Consider the following 22,831-nt stretch of genomic DNA (forward strand, 5'->3'; position numbering starts at 1 on the left):
AGCCTTACTCGAGTCTGTACAAGACCGGTGAAGAACCCGAATGCAAGGAAGAGTGTCTAGAATAATGAAGAGGATTTATGATTTTGTGTGTTTCATTTTGGATTCATAAATGTGTATTTATAGGCCATGCATGTGTTGTTTCATAAGTTTGTAACTCTTGATGAAACAACACCTTTTCACCATATATTGCAATGGTTCATCTATAATGACACAAGGCACCCCTTCATGAAATATTGTAAATTTGAATTCAAAAACCAAATTTATGCAACAACCAAAAATCTATTTCCATTTTTTGTCACATTAGAACACACTATCACTACAAGAAAAATGCCCTTTGGTGACGGTCCTTTTTGAATGTTTTACCTACAGACAACAAAAACCGTCACTAATTCTTATTTTAATAGTTTTATTTATTCAACTTTATTTATCTTTATTATTATTATTATTTTAAACTCAGATCTCTCTCTTTTGACAAAATGCGAAAAACCTTCTCCAAACGCGCCACTCGTCTCTCTCTTTCTCGTGCCGACAAAACGCGAAGAACATTCACATAAGCGCTTTTCCAAACGCGCTTTTTTCTCAAATCGATTCTCACGGAAGTTCTCCAACGTTGCTTTTTCCTCAAATCATTCAATCGTTCGAACCCTAAAATCGTTCAATCGCTCGAACCCTAAAATTGTTCAATCGCTCAACCTCAAAATCCTTCAAATCGCGTAAACCTCAAAATTGCTCGTCCTTATTTCAATCTCAACTCTTTTAGCTTCAACCTAAATTACTTGAATCGTATCAATTGCTCAAACCTTAACAATCAGATCTGAGTCGTTTCAACATCAAAATCAATCATTTGAATTGCTCAATCATCAAATCTTTTGTGTGAGCTCTGTTTATCATATCATGCTATAGGATTTGTAGTTCAAATAATTCAATTTGATGTTTTTCATGCCTTTAAGGTCGAAGACATCGCCATTATATGCGCCTCGCCGTCACCGACACAAATCAGGTACTATAAACTTTTAAAACTAGTTTGAATGTATTTTTGAATGTTTATCTGACTATTGATTTCATCTAAATTTTTTTGTTTTTGTCACTAATTTATACTTGTTATTGAATTTGAGTTCATGGTTATGCGTTAGTTTTGTCATGCCGAGGAAGACCGTTGTTATTTTTCTAGTTGTGTATTCATTTATTGTTGGTAATTACTTGCATTCACCAATTTCGGTTTCCAATTGCATGTGTATTTACTAAGGAAATGGTTGTTGCTGCTTTCACTATCAATGTAGTTGATGACCCCTGCACTTTGAGTAAAGTGTTGTACTTGAGACCCCTTGGAAATGTTTATGAGTGGAATCTAGATTTTGTATATTTACGTAAAGTTACGTAGCAGTAAATTCATTTCAACAGTACCTATATAATAGTGGAATCTAGATTTTGTTACTTGAGTATGTCTAAAGTTACATTTTCTCCTTCCGCGGAAGCAAAGATCCATTCACGACGGAGACAAATCCAATGCAATTCTCCATTCATAGTTTCAACTCAGCACAACTTACAATACCTACAACTATCTAGTAAATCAATTTTATTCTAAATATGGTTTGGAGTTTGACAAGTCTTGGTTTTTGGTATTGTTCTTTCTATTATGCAGGCAATTGGCACAATCAACATGGCTACTGAGTTAATACAAAAGTTGAGCATTTTTTCCATTGGAGGTTAGTATTTCTAAAATTTCAGATTGGTTCTCATTGGATACAATTGTAACTAAACTACTCACTTGTTTCTGGTCTTTTTCAGAGCCACAAAAGTTTTCAAAAGATGGTTACGAAGAACTGATGCAAGTGAGTCATCTTGCTCATGCTATGCTTTCAATACTTCTTTTTTCATCTCTTATTAGGTGCTCTCCTAGTCGAATTCTGAAATTTCAATACTACTCACTTCTTTTGTCATTGAATTTTGGTTCTTTTTTCATCTATTTTGTGCAGGCACTTTGTCCCCAATTTAAATATGGGCGCTCGAATCATTGAATGTTTGAGGAAGCACACAAAGTAACAATCTTTATTCGCTGATTTAAATTCTTTTATACATAGTTTCTTTTCTCTTTTTTGAGTTAATAGTGATTAACCCTTGTATGACATATTTAAATGTAACTTATGATACTTTACTATTAGAATTTAGAGGGTTTTGATTGTTCTGCTGCAAGTTCTTGTCAGTCTTTGTATGCTTCTTTAAATTGTGAGTGATGACTTGTTTGACTGCATCTTGCAGATTATTTAGTCTTGAAGTTTCAGCCATCTTCAACCCTTTTTCATTCCCGAACCTTGCCTTTGTTCTATACTACCTTGTGTAGCTAAACTCGAGCTCTCAATCACTACTGCATGATGACTGTCATGTAAGATGCTGCACAGGTTACTCTGCTCAAACTAGAATTTATGTACCATTACTATATTTGCACTATCTTAAGAAGTTCTTTAAAAACACAAATCGAATCGCATTTCTCCCAGAGAATCAAATCAAAGAAGAAAATGAACTTGAACACAAGCAGTGAGGTCGAAACTCATACCAAGCTTGACAAACTCTGTAACTTCGACAAAAAGGCCTCTTTGATCTCAGTCATCCTCTCGTTAACCGCATCGCCGAAAGCTTCGTGAAAGCCGCCGGAATCGGAGCCGCTCAAGCCGTTTCTCGCGATGCTTATTTCTCAGCCATTGGCGATTTCTTAACACTTCCTCATCTTAATTCATTTCATAATTTCTATTATATTGATCATACATAACTTGCATGCAAGCTTGCTTCATTGTTATTATTGTAATGTGTTGTTTTTAGGTACCAGAACCGATAACAATGGCGTTAAAGCTTCTTCGGATGGATCAGCCGCTGGAAAATGCCGTTTGCCGGGACTTAGAGGTATACATCCATCATCTATGCCACACTCATTTGTTAGGGTTTATGTAAGTTGGGAAAATATTAACATAACTTTTTGGTTTTGTGTATTTAGGAGAGACCAGTAACAAATCTCTTGAGGCTATGGTGAGTTGGTTACACTTCTCCCTCTAAATTAAGCATGTTGGCTTTATATAGTGGTGAGCAAACAACTGAACTTGACACGTTTGATATAATGCCACAATTAAGATGAGTCTTATATCATATTAATTGAGTGGTGTTTTCTGTTAATTGTGTTGTTTTTTTTTCTTTCATTATCAGGTGATTAATGCCGGGAAAAGGGTGCAGTTACCGTGCATAGATAAAAATCTATGTACCATGCATAGATTATTATGGACCCTTAGATCATTGGAACAAATTCTAGATATCAATTGTTATTACTCAATACTCAATACTCACCACTCAATGTTCAATACTCAATACTCAATACTGGATTAAAAACATGATCCGATGACTTATGTAGGCTTATGCATGGTGCATAAGGAAAATCCTTATGCATATTAGCCAAAGCCCCGGGAAAGAGTCCTTACAATGGGGTAATGAAATATTCCCTTTCCTTACATTATACATATATGCTTCATTTTGTCAATTTTCAATGATTAATAGTAACTTTTAGTGATTTTACTGTCTATCATTTTTGTTAAGAGTCTTGTATCAATGAAATATGGTCTGGAAATATGTCTACATGTGGGGATAATTTTTACGGTTTTGAAAAGTTATGTTAAGCTGAACCTCATTTCTAAGAATTTTCCTTTTCTAATTGCTCTTGTTTGTGTTAATTCTAAATTCTAAATCGCATATTATCTGATGATTATGAAATTGGAAATAGTAAACATTTTTGGAGACAAAATTATTTCCTTTTGTGAACATGAAATTTAACCCTTAGATATTATTTTGAATCGCAGGAGTGGCTGCAGGATTATATTTAGGTCTAACATATGGGTTGAAGGAGGCTCGCGGAGCTCATGACTGGGTAGTTAACGTACTTCTTGCATATGCCTCTGTTTCAGGAAAATCTTGGTCGCATTCGTAAGACTCTCGCTGACTTCACCAGCTTGAATCACTGAGTAGTTAACGTACTATTTCTGTCGGGTGGACTCCATCAATGCTTTCGAGCCTGATGGTTACATATCCTCTTGATTATGTTGAACCTTTGGGAAAAGCTTGTGCTTCTGGGTTTACACTAAATAAAGCTGGTGCTTCTGGTGCTTCTGGTACTTCGGGTGGACCGTTTCCCGTGGGTTTAAACTAAATAAAGCTGGTGCTTCTGGTGCTTATGTTGAATCCTCTTGAATATTTTACTTGGTCATTGATTAGATTCATACAAAATAGTGGTCTTTCTAGTTATACTTATTCAAACAGAAAATAAGAAAATGTAGTTGAAATTCTTTGTTACTATATTGAAATATTTGAATTTAATTGAAATTGATATAATAGTTTAATTTTAATATTAAGTTAATTTGTCATATTTGAATTGAAATAATAGAAAATGTATTGTAAAATTTTCTACCGAGTAATTGAATTTTAATATTATATTCTTCAATTATAAAAAAAAATTAATTTATAATTTTATTATATTTTCGTAAACTAAAAAATATTTGGATTGCTGAGGTGAGGGTCCTGGTTTATGAGGTGCTTGATCACCAGGATGCTCAGGAAGCTGGTGATTTGGTTCTTGTTGGATTTCGGGGAACTGCTCCCTTTCCTCCGGGGGAGGCAAGGGAGGAGAGTGAGGGAAAAGAGTAAGAATCGTCTGATAAATCAGATCTATTCCCGTCGGCGCAAGCTTTGCGAACCAAAAAAGCTTGCCGATGAAACCCGTTCCCTCGTGCTTCCATTAATGACAGATACATCAGTAGAGGTCGGCCAAGCATGATCAAGGTAGGTGAGCCCTTCCCGCTAACCAATGGCATGAATCACCGAACCTGCACTCAGGAATAGTAATGCTTTGAAAAAGGCGTGATGGACTCCCCTAAGACCTCTGTCTGGCCTAGGGAACTTATCTAAGCTCGAGAGCTCCTGTCTCCTCACAGCGTAAGCGGCTCACCTCTCCCTCACTGTAGTTCTTTACCCCAAACCAGTTCGTTGACTTTGAAAGAATTCAAGCTAGTAATCTGGTCGAGGCAGAATCGGGATGAGAAGGTTCCCCAATAGGGGGGCAAAGCCCGTTCATACTTTCTTCCAAACCTGTATATAGAGTCGAGTGCCTGTCTGTGATTTGGATATTATCCCGTCTTCCCTGCCGAGCAATCCCTCTCTCTTTACCTGCTACTGTTCTCAGGCTTCCTTTCTAACAGCAAACAAATAGGCCAGAGATAAGTGTGCCTTTCATTTGATCAATAGAACAGGAAGAGGAGTCAAGTCGGAAGGAGAGGTCGTTTCCGATTCTGGCGGATCGAAGCCAGGAGGGGGGGGCTGCCTTTTCAATCAATCTCCGGCCGCTCAGTGCCGCTATTGGCCCCATCGTCTCCACCCCGTAGGAACTACGAGATCACCCCAAGGACGCCTTCGGCATCCAGGGGTCGCGGGTATGGCAGAAGAAGAAAGAATCAGTAATAAATACGACTAGACTTTCTTGAAGTCTTGCTCGTCTCTTTCATTGACCTGGAAAGGATTTTATGTGATAGGAGTAACTTTAGTACCTAGGACTACTCTCCCAGGACGCCAAACATACATGGAAAGTCTCAACTTTGACTCACAAGCGCCCATCTTACTTAAGATTTTCGAAATAGGAGGAAGGGGCAATGTCAATTGAATAAGCGTTTCAAAGAGAAGGCAACTCCTCCTCTCTGAGAAGAGGACACTGACTTAGTTCAGTGTAACAACAAAAGAAAGGACCCTGAACTCTCCGGGATACAGTCCCTTCAAAAAAATTTTATTCCAGGAAGCCCGGAATTCAACTGGCAGATTTTAGTAGTAGGCGGCATCCCCGCTTAGTTTTGAGTAGGTGGAACCATTCTGTTTTGGTTCTTCTCCACATTCTTACCGGGTGGATTGGAAGAAGGAGTTTTAACCCAAATGAGTTATAGTTCCTCCGAACCGTGTCATTCTCGAAGTATGGCACAACACTCTGTCGAAAACACGAGGCGGGAGTGCGTCGAAGCATGAATTGACCTAGCGACGTGAACCTTGGGTGAGGTGTAGTGCATTAGCCGAGATAGGGGCGACAAAGCGAGGGGTTTGAGCCTTTCTGTGAAAAAGAAAGTCTATTTTTAAAAGTTCTGTTAGGTTCTTAGTAGCAATAGGTGACCTTATACCAAGGTCTCCATTCCTACGGCGGTTTTGTCAATGAACGCGTCTCGGGCCGGATTGACTAACCTAACCCTTAATTAAGTGGGCTTTGCCGTAGTTGGGTGCTCTGCTTTAGTGTGATTGACGAAGGCTAGGCTAGCTCTGCCTGTATTTCACGAAAACCAAGATCAGCCTGGTCCATCCATTCTTCCATTCGTCAGTATCGTCAAAGCAGCTGAACTCAATCCCGATGGCTACCAGTCCGATCCGTCCGGAACTCTCATCTCTTTTTAGATTAACGAATAGGGCTGAAACCCTTAAAATGATTCAATTTTGAATTTGATAAGCATGTGATTCGCATCTTGGTCTTCCAGCCTCGATGAAAGCCCCCTGATTAGGTAGGGGGCAAAAGCACGACAAGCAGATCCCCTCCAATCTTCCTTTAATGGAGATATTCTAAAATGTCACTTCCGGTAAGAAAGGGCGCTTTGCCCCTATTCATTCTCTAAAGTAAAGGTATCGACAGAAAGAAGTCCCTAGCTTCAGAAGTGGCAGCAGTGCAGCTTCTTCAATAAACGCTGGTTCTTCGATCAAGTTTTGAATGACTTTCTAGTCAGATCGTTCCTGCGTTTCGGATATGAAGTCAAGATCACTAGCAGTTCCTTTTCGGGCGGCTGTAGAACGGACGACCGCCTATAGGTGGTAGGGTAGGGGGCTGGCCGGCTGCTCAAGCGTCTTTTCCAAGAAAGACAAAGACTTGATTTGTCCCACCTGGGGATCTGACCCCCTGCAGCAAGAAGCCATAAAAGAGGCAATCCCATAGATATGGGAAAAAGGGTTCCTTTACTTAGGGCTTTAAGCCCTTCTTGCCCTAAGTCTAATCCCTAATCATGCGCAACACATGGACTTTAAGTCCTGCTTTTTTTTTAACTAAAGTTAAATCGCTCTTACTGTGTAAATCTTTCTACTTCCTCTCCTTATAAACCAGGGGCACTTACTTTCATTCCCGAAGGCTAGGCAGCAAATGCGTTTGATTCAAATAACTGCGCTTAGCCCCCCCCGCTCATGAAACGGCTATGCTGCAATGGATGGCAGAGGGTCAGGGAACCGTGCATTCCTCCCGGGCTGGGCTCAGGGACTGCAATTAGCCGCTTCCTCAGTAGTCGTCAGCTCGTTCTTGACAGATCCGATCGGGTGTTCATAATTTGGAGTAAAAGGATTTAAACCTTTGCATGTCGGTACCAAAAATACCTCGTCCAAGGGGCTTCATAAATAAGCTCTACCAAGGATTGCCAAGCATTGGGTACTGACTTTCCTCCTCCCTTTTTAGCTCATAGTTCAATTGGACATGTAGGTTATATTCGTACTGGGTTCTCATGTGGAACCACGAAGCAAGCCAAGCTTTTGGATTAAGTGAAGGCGTGAGGTATCGAACACATCTCAGCTGGTGGAAGTAGAGTGGCTATTGCTCCTGACCATTCAAAGTAGTCATGCTTCGACTAAGTGCTCCAAGCTCTGCCCCGCCATAGCTCTTCACAGCACTTCTTCCCTGACGGCTAAAAGTAAGCCGCTAGTTAAACTTAACGCGGGAAGCGCAACTACCAGAAACGGCCACTACCCAAGCTAATGATAGAGGCAAGAAGACTTTCCGGCCAAGTCCCATTAATTGATCATAACGATATCGTGGAAATGCTGCGGATCCTGGAACGAAATGATAAATTTCAATAGGCTTTTCTTTTGTACTCGAGAATTCAGCTCAGTCTAGTCTGAGGAGATGGGAACAAAATCTGTAGGTAAAAATAGAAATATTTATAACACTAACCTATGATATAGTGACATTCAGGTAAATATTTGCCCGTAGCTAAAAGCTATCGTGACACTTGTTATACCGTAGCACTACACCCCCTTATAATTGACGCTAAGGGCAGACGTCACTCAATGTCTCCAAGACTTTTACCTACGGATTATACTTTTACTGACACTTTTTGAGTGTCACAAGAAGTCAATTTTCTTGTAGTGTATGGTTATTATTGTTTTATAATTTTCAACAAAAATCACTTGTAGTGAGGTAACATTTCCAATCAATATCTTCTCTACAAAAATTGTAACAACGACGTAAAGCCTTGTAACCAAAAACTGGATATATACCTTTATTGGTATGATACCATGTTAGAATTGTGTTCGGGTTTAACTAGTTAAAACAAAACCACCTAATAAGTTGAGAACTTCTATCACTTACAAACACATATGCTCAAATCATCTATTGTTCACTTAGAAACACATGCTCAAACCATTTAGTGTTTGATGTGGTAAACTTAATAAAGGTTTTAAATATAGAGCAATAAAAGAGTAATACAGAAAAAAGAATTAGAAGTGTAGGTAAAACATCATTTTTAAAATTAGAAATCACTTTTGATAGTGTTTTTGATGTCAAGGCTGGTGTTTTCTATTTTGATTGACGGGATTTTGATGTCATGTTTCTTTGCTTTGTTTTTTTATTTTTATTTTTTTGTCGACTAGTATCTCTGTAGTTTGTCTTCCTAACCCATATGACTATCCTCTTCAATTACTTAAACTCTTAGGCTTACTTGTCTTCCTTATTTATATATTTCATTTTTTATAAATTTTTATTATATATAATTGTTATATATATTTATTATATATTCTTATTATATATCTTTTTATATCTATATTCTTATTAAATATTTTTACTATATATATTCTTATTATATTTTTTTATATGTGTTATATATTATTTATATATATTCTTATATATTTTTTATATATATCATTTATTATATATCCTTTTATTTTCAAAAATATATATAAGGATATATATATATATATATATATATATATATATATATATATATATATATATATATATATATATATATATATATATATATATATATATATATATATCCTTTTATTTCTATATTTCTTTATTGTATATCATTTTATGTCCTTTTATTTTAAATATTTTTACCACATATCTTTTAGTACACATATCCTTACTATAAATCCCTTTATCCATATATTGTTTTATATGTCTTTATATACATTATTAACAAAAATATTTTTTTACTTAATTTAAAATGCTAACTATTTAAAAAAATGTATATAAATTGAAAAAATATTCTTATGTGGTATAATGTCAAAAAATTGGAATATACTTTTAATAAGTAAATAATTTTTATAATTAAAACAAGGGAAATAAAAACTTATATGTTATATTTTTTTTTTAATATGAGATAATAAAAAATATTTAATGATACTTTTGTCTTTTAATTATAAAATATAGTTTTTTCTTCTCAATTTTAAATAAATTCTAATTTCCTCCTTCTACAATTCTCTCATTCTGTTTTTCTTATTGTTGCACGAATTTCTATTGGTAAGAAGAATCCTTCTTTTCATTTCCTCGTCGTCTCCTTTTAGGGTGTGTTTGGTTCGGGGTAGATGGAGGGGAGGGGAGGGGAGGGGAGGGAATATTTCTAATTAAATGTGTTTGGTTCAAATTTTATGAGGGAAGGGGAGGGGAGCAAAATCCCTCCAAAACACACTTTTTGCTTCCCCCCAAATCGGGGGGATTTGGAGGGGGAGGGGAGGGAATCTGAAGATTGATATTTTAAAACTTATTATAATTACTATAATATCCTTAGTTTTATTTTAATATTTCAAAATTATTCATTTTCTTTTGTATTATTACTCTCTTTTGTGTGATTTTTCTTGATTGCTTCTATCAACTTATTATAATTATTCTCCATCTTCAAATTATTTTAAATTTTTTGTCCTTAATATAAATCATAACCATTGTACTTTTTTGATTTTTTTATAACTCTTTTATGTTTATTTATATTTTTTCTAATTTTGTTATGTATCCTATCATATTTTCTTTTATATCAAATTTTAAATCTTTCATTTTAATTTATTTATTTATTTTATTAAAGCATTCAAACTATTTATATTTAATAATAAATTATTTTATGTATTTGACGTGTTAAATAATTCATTACGATTTAAAAGTTGTTATCAACATATAGTTTAATTTGTTTTTGAACATTTTATTCGAATTGAGTGAACTCAATTTTTTAACATTATGTAGTAAATTATAACTTTTTAGTCACTATTAGAAATTTTACTAACAAAAAAATATGTATAAAATTTTCAAATTTGAATATCATATTGTATTACTTATATAAGATAATAAAGATAAAAATGTAAATTATTGATAAAATCCCTCCCCTCCCCTCCTGAACCAAACATATTTTTAATTAAAATCCCTCCCCTCCCCTTGTTTGAACCAAACACCTATCTGATTAAAAAATCCCCTCACCTCCCCTCCCCTTCTCTCCCCTCTATTAAAACCCCTCCCCTCCCCTCCCCTCCCCCTCATTTGAACCAAACAGACCCTTAATTCTCTTTATTTTTTTTTTGTTTTGTAAAAGTTTGGTTGGTTTTATTTGATCTTTGGTAATCAATTGAAGCTGAGAAGTAGCAAAGGTTTATCATGTATATATCTACAGGAAATTTGCAAATTCAATTATCAAGAGGGTATCAAGAAGGTATGTAAAAAAAATTCAATATTTTAAACGGTGGTAAAATGATGGTCGTTTTTGAATTAGACAGTAAAATGTTAGTAGTTTTTAAACCGAATACTAATTAGATAGTAATATGATAGTCTTTTTGGTTTTTAGATGAAATAACTTACTTGCTTGATTTATTGATTGTAGATGTTTTAATACAGACCTGAATATTAGGTTATTATCTTGAGCATTACAACATAGATAAACTAATATCTCTAAGGTTATACTCGTGCATTTTGAATGTTGGTAATATTTAATTTCATTCTCAACCTTTGTTTATGAGCATAATCAGTATAATTTTAACAATCGTCTATCTTATTTTTCTCAATAATATACGTTTGAATTAGATTTTATTATTATGTTTAGGGATAATCTTGATTAATATTTATGGTGAAATTAGGGTAAATTTATAATTGAACCATGAGGTATGATATCTTATTAGATAACTTTTTATTGAAAGGAGGGTAAAGTTAACCTATTCTTTTAGGTGAATATAAGTTTTCATCTTAATATACTGCTTTTATTCATTTAAAAAAAATTATATTTTAGATTTTCTTTTAGTATTTTATATTGTTTTCGTTTGCCTTCATTGCTTCATACACTGCTACATTTAAAATAAACATTCTCATCTCAGAACATATTGAGCTAAATAAAGCTCTATAATTTAGGGAAGAAATTGTTAACTAAATTCCTTGAAATCTAGAATATATATATATATATATATATATATATATATATATATATATATATATATATATATATATATATATATATATATATATATATATATATATATATTAAATTTAAGTGTATATGATTGTATAAATTCTTAATTAATTAATATCTTTTTATTATATTTCTTAGATGGAATCATATCTATGAATTCAAACTAAGGATGAGGAGTCGGTGGCTAAGTCTTGTCCGATGATTTATCTTAACAAACCTACCCTTATAATTTTATGATTATGTGTCTGTATGTTTGCTTGTCTTCATTATTATTTGTTATATTTTCATTTTTATTTATTTAATTTTTTCTTTTGTTATTATTTTCATATTGTTGGTGTGGGATTTTCAAAAAAAAAGAAAGAAAAGTTCTACACCCGAGCTTAGAGAAAATTATGTTTACATTGGTGGTTGCATATTGTTAATTTTATTGATGTTTGTCTCGTTGTATTAGCACAAAGACCCCATCTAGAGTAGATCTTTTTGAGGAAGTTATTGTGTAATGATTATTTAATATAACAACAATATTTTCAAATAGGATATGTGACTCTAGGGCCTTTTTACATAAAACCCTTTGGTCTTTGGTTAGTATGGGCCTGCGAGATGTTTGCCTCGTTGGGTTAATGCAAGAATATGATCTAGATGATGTTCTTTTAAACTTATTGTTGTCTAATAAGTTTTTGTTATGGCGGCAATATTTTGAAATAGGAATCATGACTCTAGAAATCTAAAAAAAAAACTTAGAGCCCACCTCGTGAGGGGGATTGGGTAGCAAAACTTTTAACTATCCTCATGTATGGAGCCTTTTCAAATTAGGTGTTCTTATATCTCTCATTATTCCTAAACTTTTTTGAGTTTTCCTAGGTCTGTCATTACCTCAAAACCGCATGTACATTGCATCTCCATAAAAAAACCCTTTTTTTTAATAAGCAATTGAATATAAGAAATCGCACTAGGGGTGCAACCCTTACAACAAAATCACCCTAAGTTGGTGAATTACAAAGCAATGGTAGTTTATACCAATCATAAAAAATGATCCTACGCGAGGATTCCCTACTACTCACCCATCGCCAAGAAAAAAATAAAATGTTTGATATCACCTCATCATGACAAAAAGAACCGCTATCGAAAATAATAGTGTTTCGCATCTTCCAAATACACCAAATTAAGGCTATCCATATAGTGTTTTGGATAGCTTTAATGTTGTTGTTGGACACCTTTTCTTGAATACTCCCGAAGCTCTTGAATTCCTCTTGAGACAAAATGATGCCATTACCCAACCACTCATATATTCTAGTCCAAATCGCCTTTGTTACTTGGCATTGAAAGAAAAGATGATCCAAAGATTCCGGATAGATAGAACAAAAAGGGCAATCAACGGTAGATATGATAGACACACCTCTATTGACAAGAAGATCTTTGAGCGGTAGTCTTTTAATGAGAAATCTCCATGCAAAAATCTTGATCTTTGTCGGGATGGTTGTCTTCCATATGGCATCCAATAACTTGATAGTGGAGTTAGGCCAAGCTACTTCTTTAGCACTATCCAACATGTGCGAGACACTAGACACCGTGAAATCTCCGTTATCCGTGAGAGTCCAATGATAATCGTCCTTAGCCGAAGGATCCAAAACTACTCCTTGAAGAAGCTCCTTTAAATCCCTAATCTCTTCACCAATGGCCTTGGCCGATGCGGACAAGGTGGTTAAAGAAGCGTTCGGAATCAAGTGAATCAAAACCTCATCTCCAAAGATGTTTTCCCAATTCCACAAGCTTTCACCAATGTTCGCACCAAGGATGTCGCTCACCACGCATAATTTGTTGGTCGTACGATCAAACAAGTGCGGAAATGAAACACTAAGCGGTTGATCGTCCAACCAACAACTATGCCAAAAGAGAATGTTGTTACCTTGCTTTAGATCATATTTAATCCAATTGATGAACCCTTCTCCCGAATCATACTCTTTAGCATCATTAAGAACAATATCTCTCCACCATCTAGAATCTTCCCGCTTTAAAAGATCCTTGGTAGATGCCAACGCTTTTATCTTCGGATTGTGATATCTCAAACAAAGAAAATTACTCCATATAGCCTTATCCTCCTTTAGAATTCTCCACTTCCATTTAAGAAGAAGAGATTTGTTCATTTCACCCACATCTCTAATGCCTAACCCTCCTTTTCCTTTGGATTTGCAAATATTCTCCCACTTTACCCAATGGATGCACTTTGTCTTCACATTCCCACACCACAAAAAATTACTTAGAATGCTTCTTATCGCTTGGAGAGTTTTGCTCGGAGCTTTATAGAACGAAAGAGTAAAAATAGGGATTGCATATTAAGTACGGATCCGATTAAAGTCACCCTCCCTCCTATGGATATGTTCCTCCCCTTCCACTTAGACAATCTAGATTTGATGTTGTCAATTACCTCTTGCCACACCTTTTTCTTGTAAGCACCTTCACCCACCCAAATGCCAAGGAATTTAAACGGAAAACAACCTTTTTTGCAAGCAAGAAAGGTTGTGGCGGACTTGATGTACCACTCCCCAATGTTAATTCCAAAGAAATTACTTTTATGAAAGTTAATCTTCAATCCGGAAACCAATTCAAAACCTCTTAACAACATTTTTAAACTCCAAAGATTATCATAAGAAGGTTCTCCTAGAATGATGGTATCGTCCGCAAATTGTAAAATGTCTACAAAATCATTTGCACCATACTTGAAAGGTTTAAATTCCCCCACCTCCACCGCTTTCTTTGTTAAAGCGGTTAAACCTTCCATAGCTAGGACGAATAAAAAAGGTGATATGGGATCACCTTGTCGTAAGCCTCTTTGAACCTTGAACTCTTTTGTCGCGCTTCCGTTTATCAAAACGGACATGTGATTGGAAAAGATACAAGACTCCATCCATTTCATCCATCTTTTGCCAAATCCCATTCTCATCAAAATCCACCTTAGGTAATTCCAAGAAATCGAGTCATACGCCTTTTCAAAATCCACTTTAAGTAATAAGCACCCCCTCTTCTTCTTTTTTGCCCAATCAAGAATTTCATTTACCATAAGAACCCCATCCATCATACTTCTTCCCGGAACAAAGCGGTTTGATTGATCGAAACCAACTTATCCACCACTCCTTTCATTCTCGCCGCTAACATCTTTGATATAATCTTATAAATACTCCCCACTAGACAAATTGGCCGGTAATCAAACAAATCTTGTGGATTCTTCTTTTTAGGAATAAGAGCAAGGAAGGATGAAGTGACGGATTTAACAAGAGTACCTTTATGATAGAAGTCATTGCAACATTTCAACACGTCTCCTTTAACTAAAGACCAATACTTCTTGTAGAACTCCAAAGAAAATCCATCCGGCCCCGGGCTTTTGTTCCCATCACATGACCAAATAGCTTCCTTCACTTCATCTTCCTTAAAGAATTTCTCTAAGGCCAATGATTCTTCCGTCGATAAAGAGTTAAGATTGATCCCACTAAGCTCCGGCCTACATGAACTTTCTTCTTTGAATAGGTTTTCGAAATGCTTATGTGTGAACTCTTTAATGTCTTCTACTCCTTCCAAACTTCCCTCCTTAGTGGCAATGGAACACAAGGAGCTTCTTCTTCTTCTATCTTTTAAGGAGTTGTGAAAATAACGAGTGTTATCATCACCTTCGGAAAGCCATAATTGTCTCGACTTCAATCTAAGCAAGCCTTCTCTCTTATTAATGTTTTCCCAAAATTCCTCCGCCACTTTGATTCTTTTACCAACAACATCCTCCGGAACATTACCTGCAAAATGAACAAACACGTTATCTAAAGAATGCAACTCTTTCCCATCGTTGTTGATTTTGAGATCTATCCACCCATAAACATTCTTGTTCCACCAAGTTAATCGGTTTTTGAGAATTTTCAACTTTTCAACCAAGCAATAATCTCCTCTTCCTTTGATAACCATCTTCTTCCACTCCTCCTCCACAAAGGTATCCAAGTCCTCATGTTTCAACCACATATTGTTGAACTTGAAAGGTTTGGGACCCCAATCCTTTCTATTGTCTTTCAACCAAATGGGAGCATGATCGGACACATCCCTCTCACCAATATATTGACCCTCCACCTTCCAATCATCTATTAAACAATCTGATAATAGGAATCTATCAATCCTACTCATGCATTTACCATTGCCCCTAATCCAAGTAAACTTTCCTCCTATAGTAGGAAGATCCACCAACTCCATGTTCTCTATGAAATCTTTAAAGCTCGATATCTCCCTCCTATAGCTACGCATGGATAAACCAATTCTTTCTTCTAGAGAGGTGATAGAATTGAAGTCTCCTCCAATGCACCAAGAACCTTTAGAGTTGTTGTTTTTGAATTCACATAACCTCTCCCATGACCTAATCCTCGTGGTTATATCGCAAGAAGCGTAAACATTCACAAAGTAAATTAATTTTCCTTCCTTCTCCACACATAGACCTAAGAAACCTTCGCCACGAAAACAAAAGACTAGGTTGAAGATATCCTTTTTCCACATCGTTAGAATGCCTCCCGACGCCCCGTTGGCATCCAAATGCAACCACTCCACTTGATTATCTCCCCACAATTCTTTTACAACACTAAACTCTATGCCACTTAACTTTGTCTCTTGGATAAAACAAATGTCAACATCCCCTTTTTGTATGTGATAGCCAACTCTCTTCCTCTTGGCTCGACTTCCTCCTCCTCTTAAATTTAAGGAAAAAATAATCATGGTGATGATCGAAAATTGTTCCCCAACTTCACTACTTCTCCTTTGGTGTCCCTATGTTCCATTTCTTTCACTTTAGCTATTGGGTCAAAAGAGTCGGAAGTGTTCTTGATACCCAATTTAACCATTGAATTCCACAACCCTTCCGCCGCCTTGTTCAGCACCCCATTCGTGATTCTTTTGTTGCAATTTGAGATATCGTTACTTGAAATTGAATCACAAGTTAAAGGTAATCCTCCTGACAAATAATTCGGCTTCAAAAAGAGGTTGTTCATGTTTAAAATTGGAGAGGCTCCTTCCAAACAGGATTCCCTCCCTTCTTGTAACCGCAGCTCAACTGGATAAATGAATTTTTCGGCTTGTCCCCCTATGTCTAACACCTCTCTAATTTTCTTCCTTTCCTTTTTACAATTCTTCACCCTCTGACAATGCTCATCAAAGCATAAAATCTGTTTTCCTTTGTTCACATGATCCTTCTTTTTGAAATTTTTGATTGCTTTCTTTATGGGCACTACGAAATTTTTAGGAGCTTTTGTGTTGTTTTTGACTGGTTGGGATCGCCCTTGCATGCATGCACTATCCACTCCCAATAAACTCTTTGGGTCATTGTCTCCCTGGCCCATATTTAACGAATGAACACAAGCCTCCTCTAAGGCTATTTCCGTAAATAGCGCATCATTATTAGTCATGTTGCTCTTTAAATTTGGGCCCACTCCGTTTGCCATTACATTCGACTTGTGGCTCTCAATTGTCGGCATATTTGAAAAAGTCTTTGCCTCGTCAGCAGAATGATTAATGGTTTTATTAAATTGATTATTTAAAACAATTAATCCTCCTGGTCCCACCCAATCAACAACTTTATTAAGATGGCAACCTTCCTTTTCCCCAAACGAAGATTCAAAGTTCTCCTTCTCTCTGCTCAAAAAATTCACCGAAAAAAAGAATCTGGAGAGCTGATCTTGTCCGATGGGCTAGTAGATTTTTCCTTTAACAGCTCTCCGCCTTTAATGTTTGCAGCTATAACACTCTTTCTCTGATCACCGTCTCTCTCCAATTGCAGGTTAGGCACTCTGTAGTCAACATCACATTTAATAACTTGGTTCAGATTCCCAGAAGTACTTGATTTCTGACTCGAACGGCGCAGCGGCGGTTCATCTTCTCCGACTTCGTCTTCACCGCCGTAGGATCCTTCATGGGTGGCTGAGACGTCACCTACCGTCGAGGCGCTGCTATTGGAAACGACGTCCGATTCCGTTTCCGAATCCCAATTCTGTTCTTCTATTAAGAGTATGTTGTACCAATCCCCATCTATGCAAACCCTAGATCTGCTTCTGATAGGTTCCAGATGCTCAGTGTAAATCATAACTCTGGTAACATCCATCCGATTCTCCTTTTGTTTCAGGTTATGAGGGTTCATCATCTTTCCAAAATTTGCCAACAGAGTGTTGAAGAATCTTTCGTTTCGCACCTAGCAGGGTGCTCCATAGATGGCCACTGAAGCAACTCTAGCACATTCCACATCAGATTTTTTCCAGTTCCTTACTTCTGCAAACCAGAAATCCAACCAATCCCTCCCTTCAAGAATCAAAGTGTCAAGATCTCCTTCAGCAATCTCCTCTAGCAGGCAAAGCCTTGGACCCAGAGCTGTTGCCGACACGGTGAAAATACCTTCTTCCAATAAGCTGTTAGCCACCGCGTAAGCGTCTCCTACCCTTTTGGTTACTCCTACCTTTGCTTTAGTGAACCTCTGCTTCTCAGCATCTGTAGATGTGAAGAAAAAAGATTGGCTGACTGTGATTTCCTCTGCAGGTTTCCTCTCTGAGATTCCAATAACAATGTCTGCATACGATTTTGAAGGGCCCTCACCTTCATCCGCCTTATATGCCTTAGGAATGATTTTGTTGATATTATCAGAGAAGTTTACTCCTTTAGGTATCGTTTTCACCGCTAGCTTCATAGGATTAACAGAATGCTTGTTGTTCTTCATTTCTCTCCTTTTAATTCTTGAAATGTTAGCACTCAGTTTGGTGCCATTAAGCCACACATTATCCATTTTTGTCTCCACAATCTTTTCATCTGCTACATTAACGAATCTTACGAAACCGAATCTTTGTCCGCGCCAATCCCTTTTAGGGGGGGTCACAATTTCTTCTATCTCTCCCAACTCCTTGAATTCAAAGTACAGGTCTCTAGCACACCATTTGTTTTCAAAATCAGTTATGAATATGGTTAGAACATCCTTTCCTTTTGACTCCACCTCCTTTCTCAGGATGTCCCAAGCCTGTTTCTCCTGTTTCTCCACATAAGATCTTTCTGTAACTCTGTTCCTCCTATTCCCTGTTACCTTGCTCCATCCCCCTTCCATGATAATGTTGGTTGAAAACAAGAAGATTCAAAGAAAACCAATGCTTGGTGGAACATACACTCTCACTCTCTCTTGTTTCTCTCTCATTTTAACTTACAATGCGTTAATTTGATAGCATAAACCCTTTTAGCATACCTTAAAAATAAAAAATCTTTTTGCATACCACACATTTTCATACATCCACACACATTCACTTGCACAAAGTTATATATATATCCTATTAAATATTCTTTAATATATATCATAAGGATATATCCTTTTATTTATAAATTTATTTATTATATATCCTTTTATGTCCTTTTTTTATATCTTTTTACCATATTTCATTTTATGCATATATATCCGTATTATATATCCCTTTTTATATATATATTGTTCCATATAGGCCTTTATATATATATATATATATAATTATTTATTTCTCTATTTAATTACATTATTAACAAAATAATTTTATAATATATTAAAAATGTTAACTATTTAAAAAAATTAAATTGAAAATATATCTTAAATGGTAAAATGTTAAAATATGAAAGATACTTTTAATATGTAAATAATTTTATTAGTAAAATAATAAAACCATATATGTTATATTTTTAAAACAAGATAATAAAAAATATTTACTGATATTTTTGTCATTTAATTATAAAATATTTTTTCTCAATTTTTAATAAATTCTAATTTCCTCCTTCTACCATTCTCATTCTGTTTTTCTTATTGTTGCACGAATTTATATTGGTAAGAAGAATCCTTCTTTTCATTTCCTCGTCGTCTCCTTTCAATTCTCTGTATTTTTGTGTTTTCTAAAAGTTTAGTTGGTTTTATTTGATCTTAGGTGATCAATTGAAGCTGAGAAGTAACAAAGGTTTTTCCTATATATATCTACAGGAAATTTGCAAATTCAATTATCAAGAGGGTATCAAGAAGGTATGTAAAAAAATTCAATATTTTAAACGTTGGTAAAATGATGGTAGTTTTTGAACTAGACAGTAAAATGTTAGTAGATTTTGAACCGAATACTAATTAGACAGTAATATGATAGTCTGTTTGGTTTTTAGATGACATAACTTACTTGGTTGCTTTATTGATTGAAGATGTTTCAATAAAGACCTGAATATTAGGTTATTATATTGAGCATTACAACATAGATAAACTAATATCTCTAACTCTAAGATTATACTCGTGCATTTGGAATGTTGATAATATTTAATTTCATTCTCAACCTTTGTTTAGGAACATAATCAGTATAATTTTAACAATCGTCTATCTTATTTTTCTCAATAATATATGTTTGAATTAGATTTTATTATTATGTTTAGGAATAATCTTAATTAACATTTATGGTGAAAGTAGGGTAAATTTATAATTGAACCATGAGGTATAATAGCTTATTAGATCACTTTTTATCGAAAGGAGGGTAAAGTTAACCTATTCTTTTAGGTGAATATAAGTTTTCATCTTAATTTACCGCTTTTATTCATTTTTAAAAAATTATATTTTAGATTTTCTTTTAGTATTTTATATTGTTTTAGTTTGCCTTCATTGCTTCATACACTCCTACATTTAAAATAAACATTCTCATCTCAGAACAACTTGAGCTAAATAAAGCTCTATAATTTAGAGAAGAAATTGACAACTAAATTCCTTGAAATCTAGAATATATATATATATATATATATATATATATATATATATATATATATATATATATATATATATATATATATATATATATATATATATATATATATATTATAAATTTAGGTGTATATGATTGCATAAATTCTTAATTAATTAATATCTTTTTGTTATATTTCTTAGATGGAATTATATGTATGGATTCAAATTAAGGATGATTTATCTCATCAAATAGAGGAGTCGGTGGCTAAGTCTTGTCCGATGATATGTCGAGAAGTTGTTGAAAATAACAAGGGGTCTTCAAAAAACTGTGCAGTATCTCTTCCACCATGTGTCACATCTACAATATTGGGTTTAATATTGGATTATTGTCGATTTTATCAAATAAAAGGACGTTCTGAAAAGGTATAGAATATTTATAAGATTCCGGAGTAATTTTACTTTGTTTTGACAAGAAATTTATAGTTTTTCAGTCATTCAAGTTTGTTTCTTAAAGGAAAGTTTAATTTTAAAAAATCATTAGAAAAGAGAAAAAAATTAGTTTCAACCTTGATTATGTCATTAAATATTTGGAATTTAAAATTTACAAATAACTATATTTTTTGTTAATTTGTTTTTATAATTTGAAGTATTCTATTAAAGTATTTTCATTTGATTGTTAATATTATAGGAGTGCAAGGCTTTTGATGAAACTTTTATTTCAAAAGATGAAAAGACTTTGTGTGAGTTAGGAACTGCTGCTGTAAGTTTGGAAATAACGCCTTTGATTGACTTAACTTGTGAAGAACTTGCTCGACAAACTAAAGATAAAACCCCTAAAGAGGTTTCAAAACTATTTCATTTAAATGATGAACTTGACGAGGTATGTGTAGATATAGCTCATATCGAATCATGTGTTCCTTATATACAACTATGATGTTTCTTAATTATTTTATTGGATATTTTGATAGGAGGAAGATCTTGAGAATATCAAGTATATGACTGGATATTCACGGGTGTTGCTTTTCAAGAGATTTTCTGATATAAAGAATCAAGAACTACAAGTGCGAAAGACATTGAAAGTATGATCTACCTTTTTAGTTACATATTTTTAAAAGGTCGAATTCATATGTTTTCTTATATATATGTATTGAAAATTATATTATAAAATTTCATGTGTTTCAGGATATTAAGGTTGTTGAGAAACCTAAAGATGAACGCTCTATTAATGATTTACTTAAATTTATTAATGAGTCAGATTGTGGTAATATTTCAAGTCTTCCATGAAACACATTTTTATAGCATAATTTTTTTTTCCATTTATTCAACGATTAAGAAGAAAAATATACATATGAATTGATAAATATGATAGGTACTTCAACGGTCAAGAAGAAAAAGAAGAATAGGAGAATGAAGGAAAAATCAAAAGATCTTTCTTTAAACACTACCTTAGAAAATAATAACAAAAATAAGGTTAGACTATGTCCCTATATTATATTTAGGATTATTTTTTGAGAATGTTTGTGCATGGGGTATCCTTATTTTCATGGCTTTTAATATCAACATATTTCTTGGTGTTACCTATTATTTTTGTCTTAAAAGTTTTATTTTCTCACAATTGAATATATTTTAGGAGTGTAAAGAGGATTTTGAAGAGGATTTTGAAGATGATTTCGATCCTTTAATGAAGGAGGAAATTGACAGGTTAGCTATATTCTTCTTTTAATTTTTTAACTACTTTTAAATAAGATCGAACAAATGTTTTTATTGTGTTGAATCTTTTCCTCTTTTTTTTAAACTATTGAGATGCCTAATGGAAGGAAGTAGGTTACCCCTACGGTTGGACTTCCTCTCCCTATAAAAATATTTCAGCTTTCCTCCTTCAATCTTTTTAGCATTCTCTCCTACCATACTTCCATCCATTTAGCTAAGAACTCCAATAGGTTCAAAGCTCTTCACGCTAATTCAATGTATGACTCTTTTCTCCATTTTCTCTTTTTATTCTTAAAGATAATTATTAGGTTTTCGATAGTTCAAGGAGTGATTGTACACTAACTTCATGAATTATGACTGTGAAGCGATGAGAGCCCTTGTAGTTTTGATAGTGATTTCTTGTCTTCCCGTTCTTACCAAGAATTAATGAGGACTCAGATATTAAATGCTTCAATGTCTAAGACTTTGAGTTTCTATATACTAATGAGGATATGATCGTTTCTTTTTTACAATAAATCAAAATTTCCAATACTAGATATGAGGACATGTAATTTTGGAACTATGATTTGAGCGAGAGAGGGCCAATATGGCCATCCTGGTTGGCTATCCCACCCACTTCTTCTTCATACATCTCCATGTTTTCCTTATTGAAGATTCAAATGAGCCTTGCCAAATATCGAAAAGGTTGATGGTCTAGTATTTCGGCCTCTTATATTGGTTCAACCTCTTTGAGGCATTGTAGGATGTGGAGGATGTTATCCTCAATGGTTTGATATTAGTGACATAAATTATCCATGGAAGCTCGCGACTCTGACATGATGTTCTCCTCGCTCTTATATTCATTATTGGTAAGAGTTTCTACCTTCATGTTTACCATGATAGATGGAGGAATTATATGTGAGGAGAACAATCTAGACAAGTG

The 22,831-nt window shown here is 34.6% G+C and overlaps 1 protein-coding gene and 1 pseudogene across 1 annotated transcript; both read left to right on the forward strand.

Moving 5' to 3' along the window:
- The first annotated feature begins 2,425 nt into the window (after nucleotides 1–2,425).
- On the forward strand, nucleotides 2,426–4,680 carry LOC131621945 (outer envelope pore protein 16-2, chloroplastic-like; annotated as a pseudogene).
- Nucleotides 4,681–20,400: 15,720 nt separating this feature from the next.
- On the forward strand, nucleotides 20,401–21,922 carry LOC131621946 (SKP1-like protein 20). Its single transcript, XM_058893014.1, has 6 exons — nucleotides 20,401–20,622; nucleotides 20,888–21,079; nucleotides 21,168–21,278; nucleotides 21,382–21,460; nucleotides 21,569–21,669; nucleotides 21,830–21,922. The coding sequence occupies exons 1-6, from the start codon at nucleotides 20,401–20,403 to the stop codon at nucleotides 21,920–21,922; spliced, it is 798 nt and encodes a 265-aa protein (XP_058748997.1).
- The last annotated feature ends 909 nt before the right edge of the window (nucleotides 21,923–22,831 follow it).

This window comes from Vicia villosa, unplaced genomic scaffold (assembly GCF_029867415.1).
Source record: "Vicia villosa cultivar HV-30 ecotype Madison, WI unplaced genomic scaffold, Vvil1.0 ctg.000015F_1_1_5, whole genome shotgun sequence".
In the NCBI taxonomy this organism is placed as follows: domain Eukaryota; kingdom Viridiplantae; phylum Streptophyta; class Magnoliopsida; order Fabales; family Fabaceae; genus Vicia; species Vicia villosa.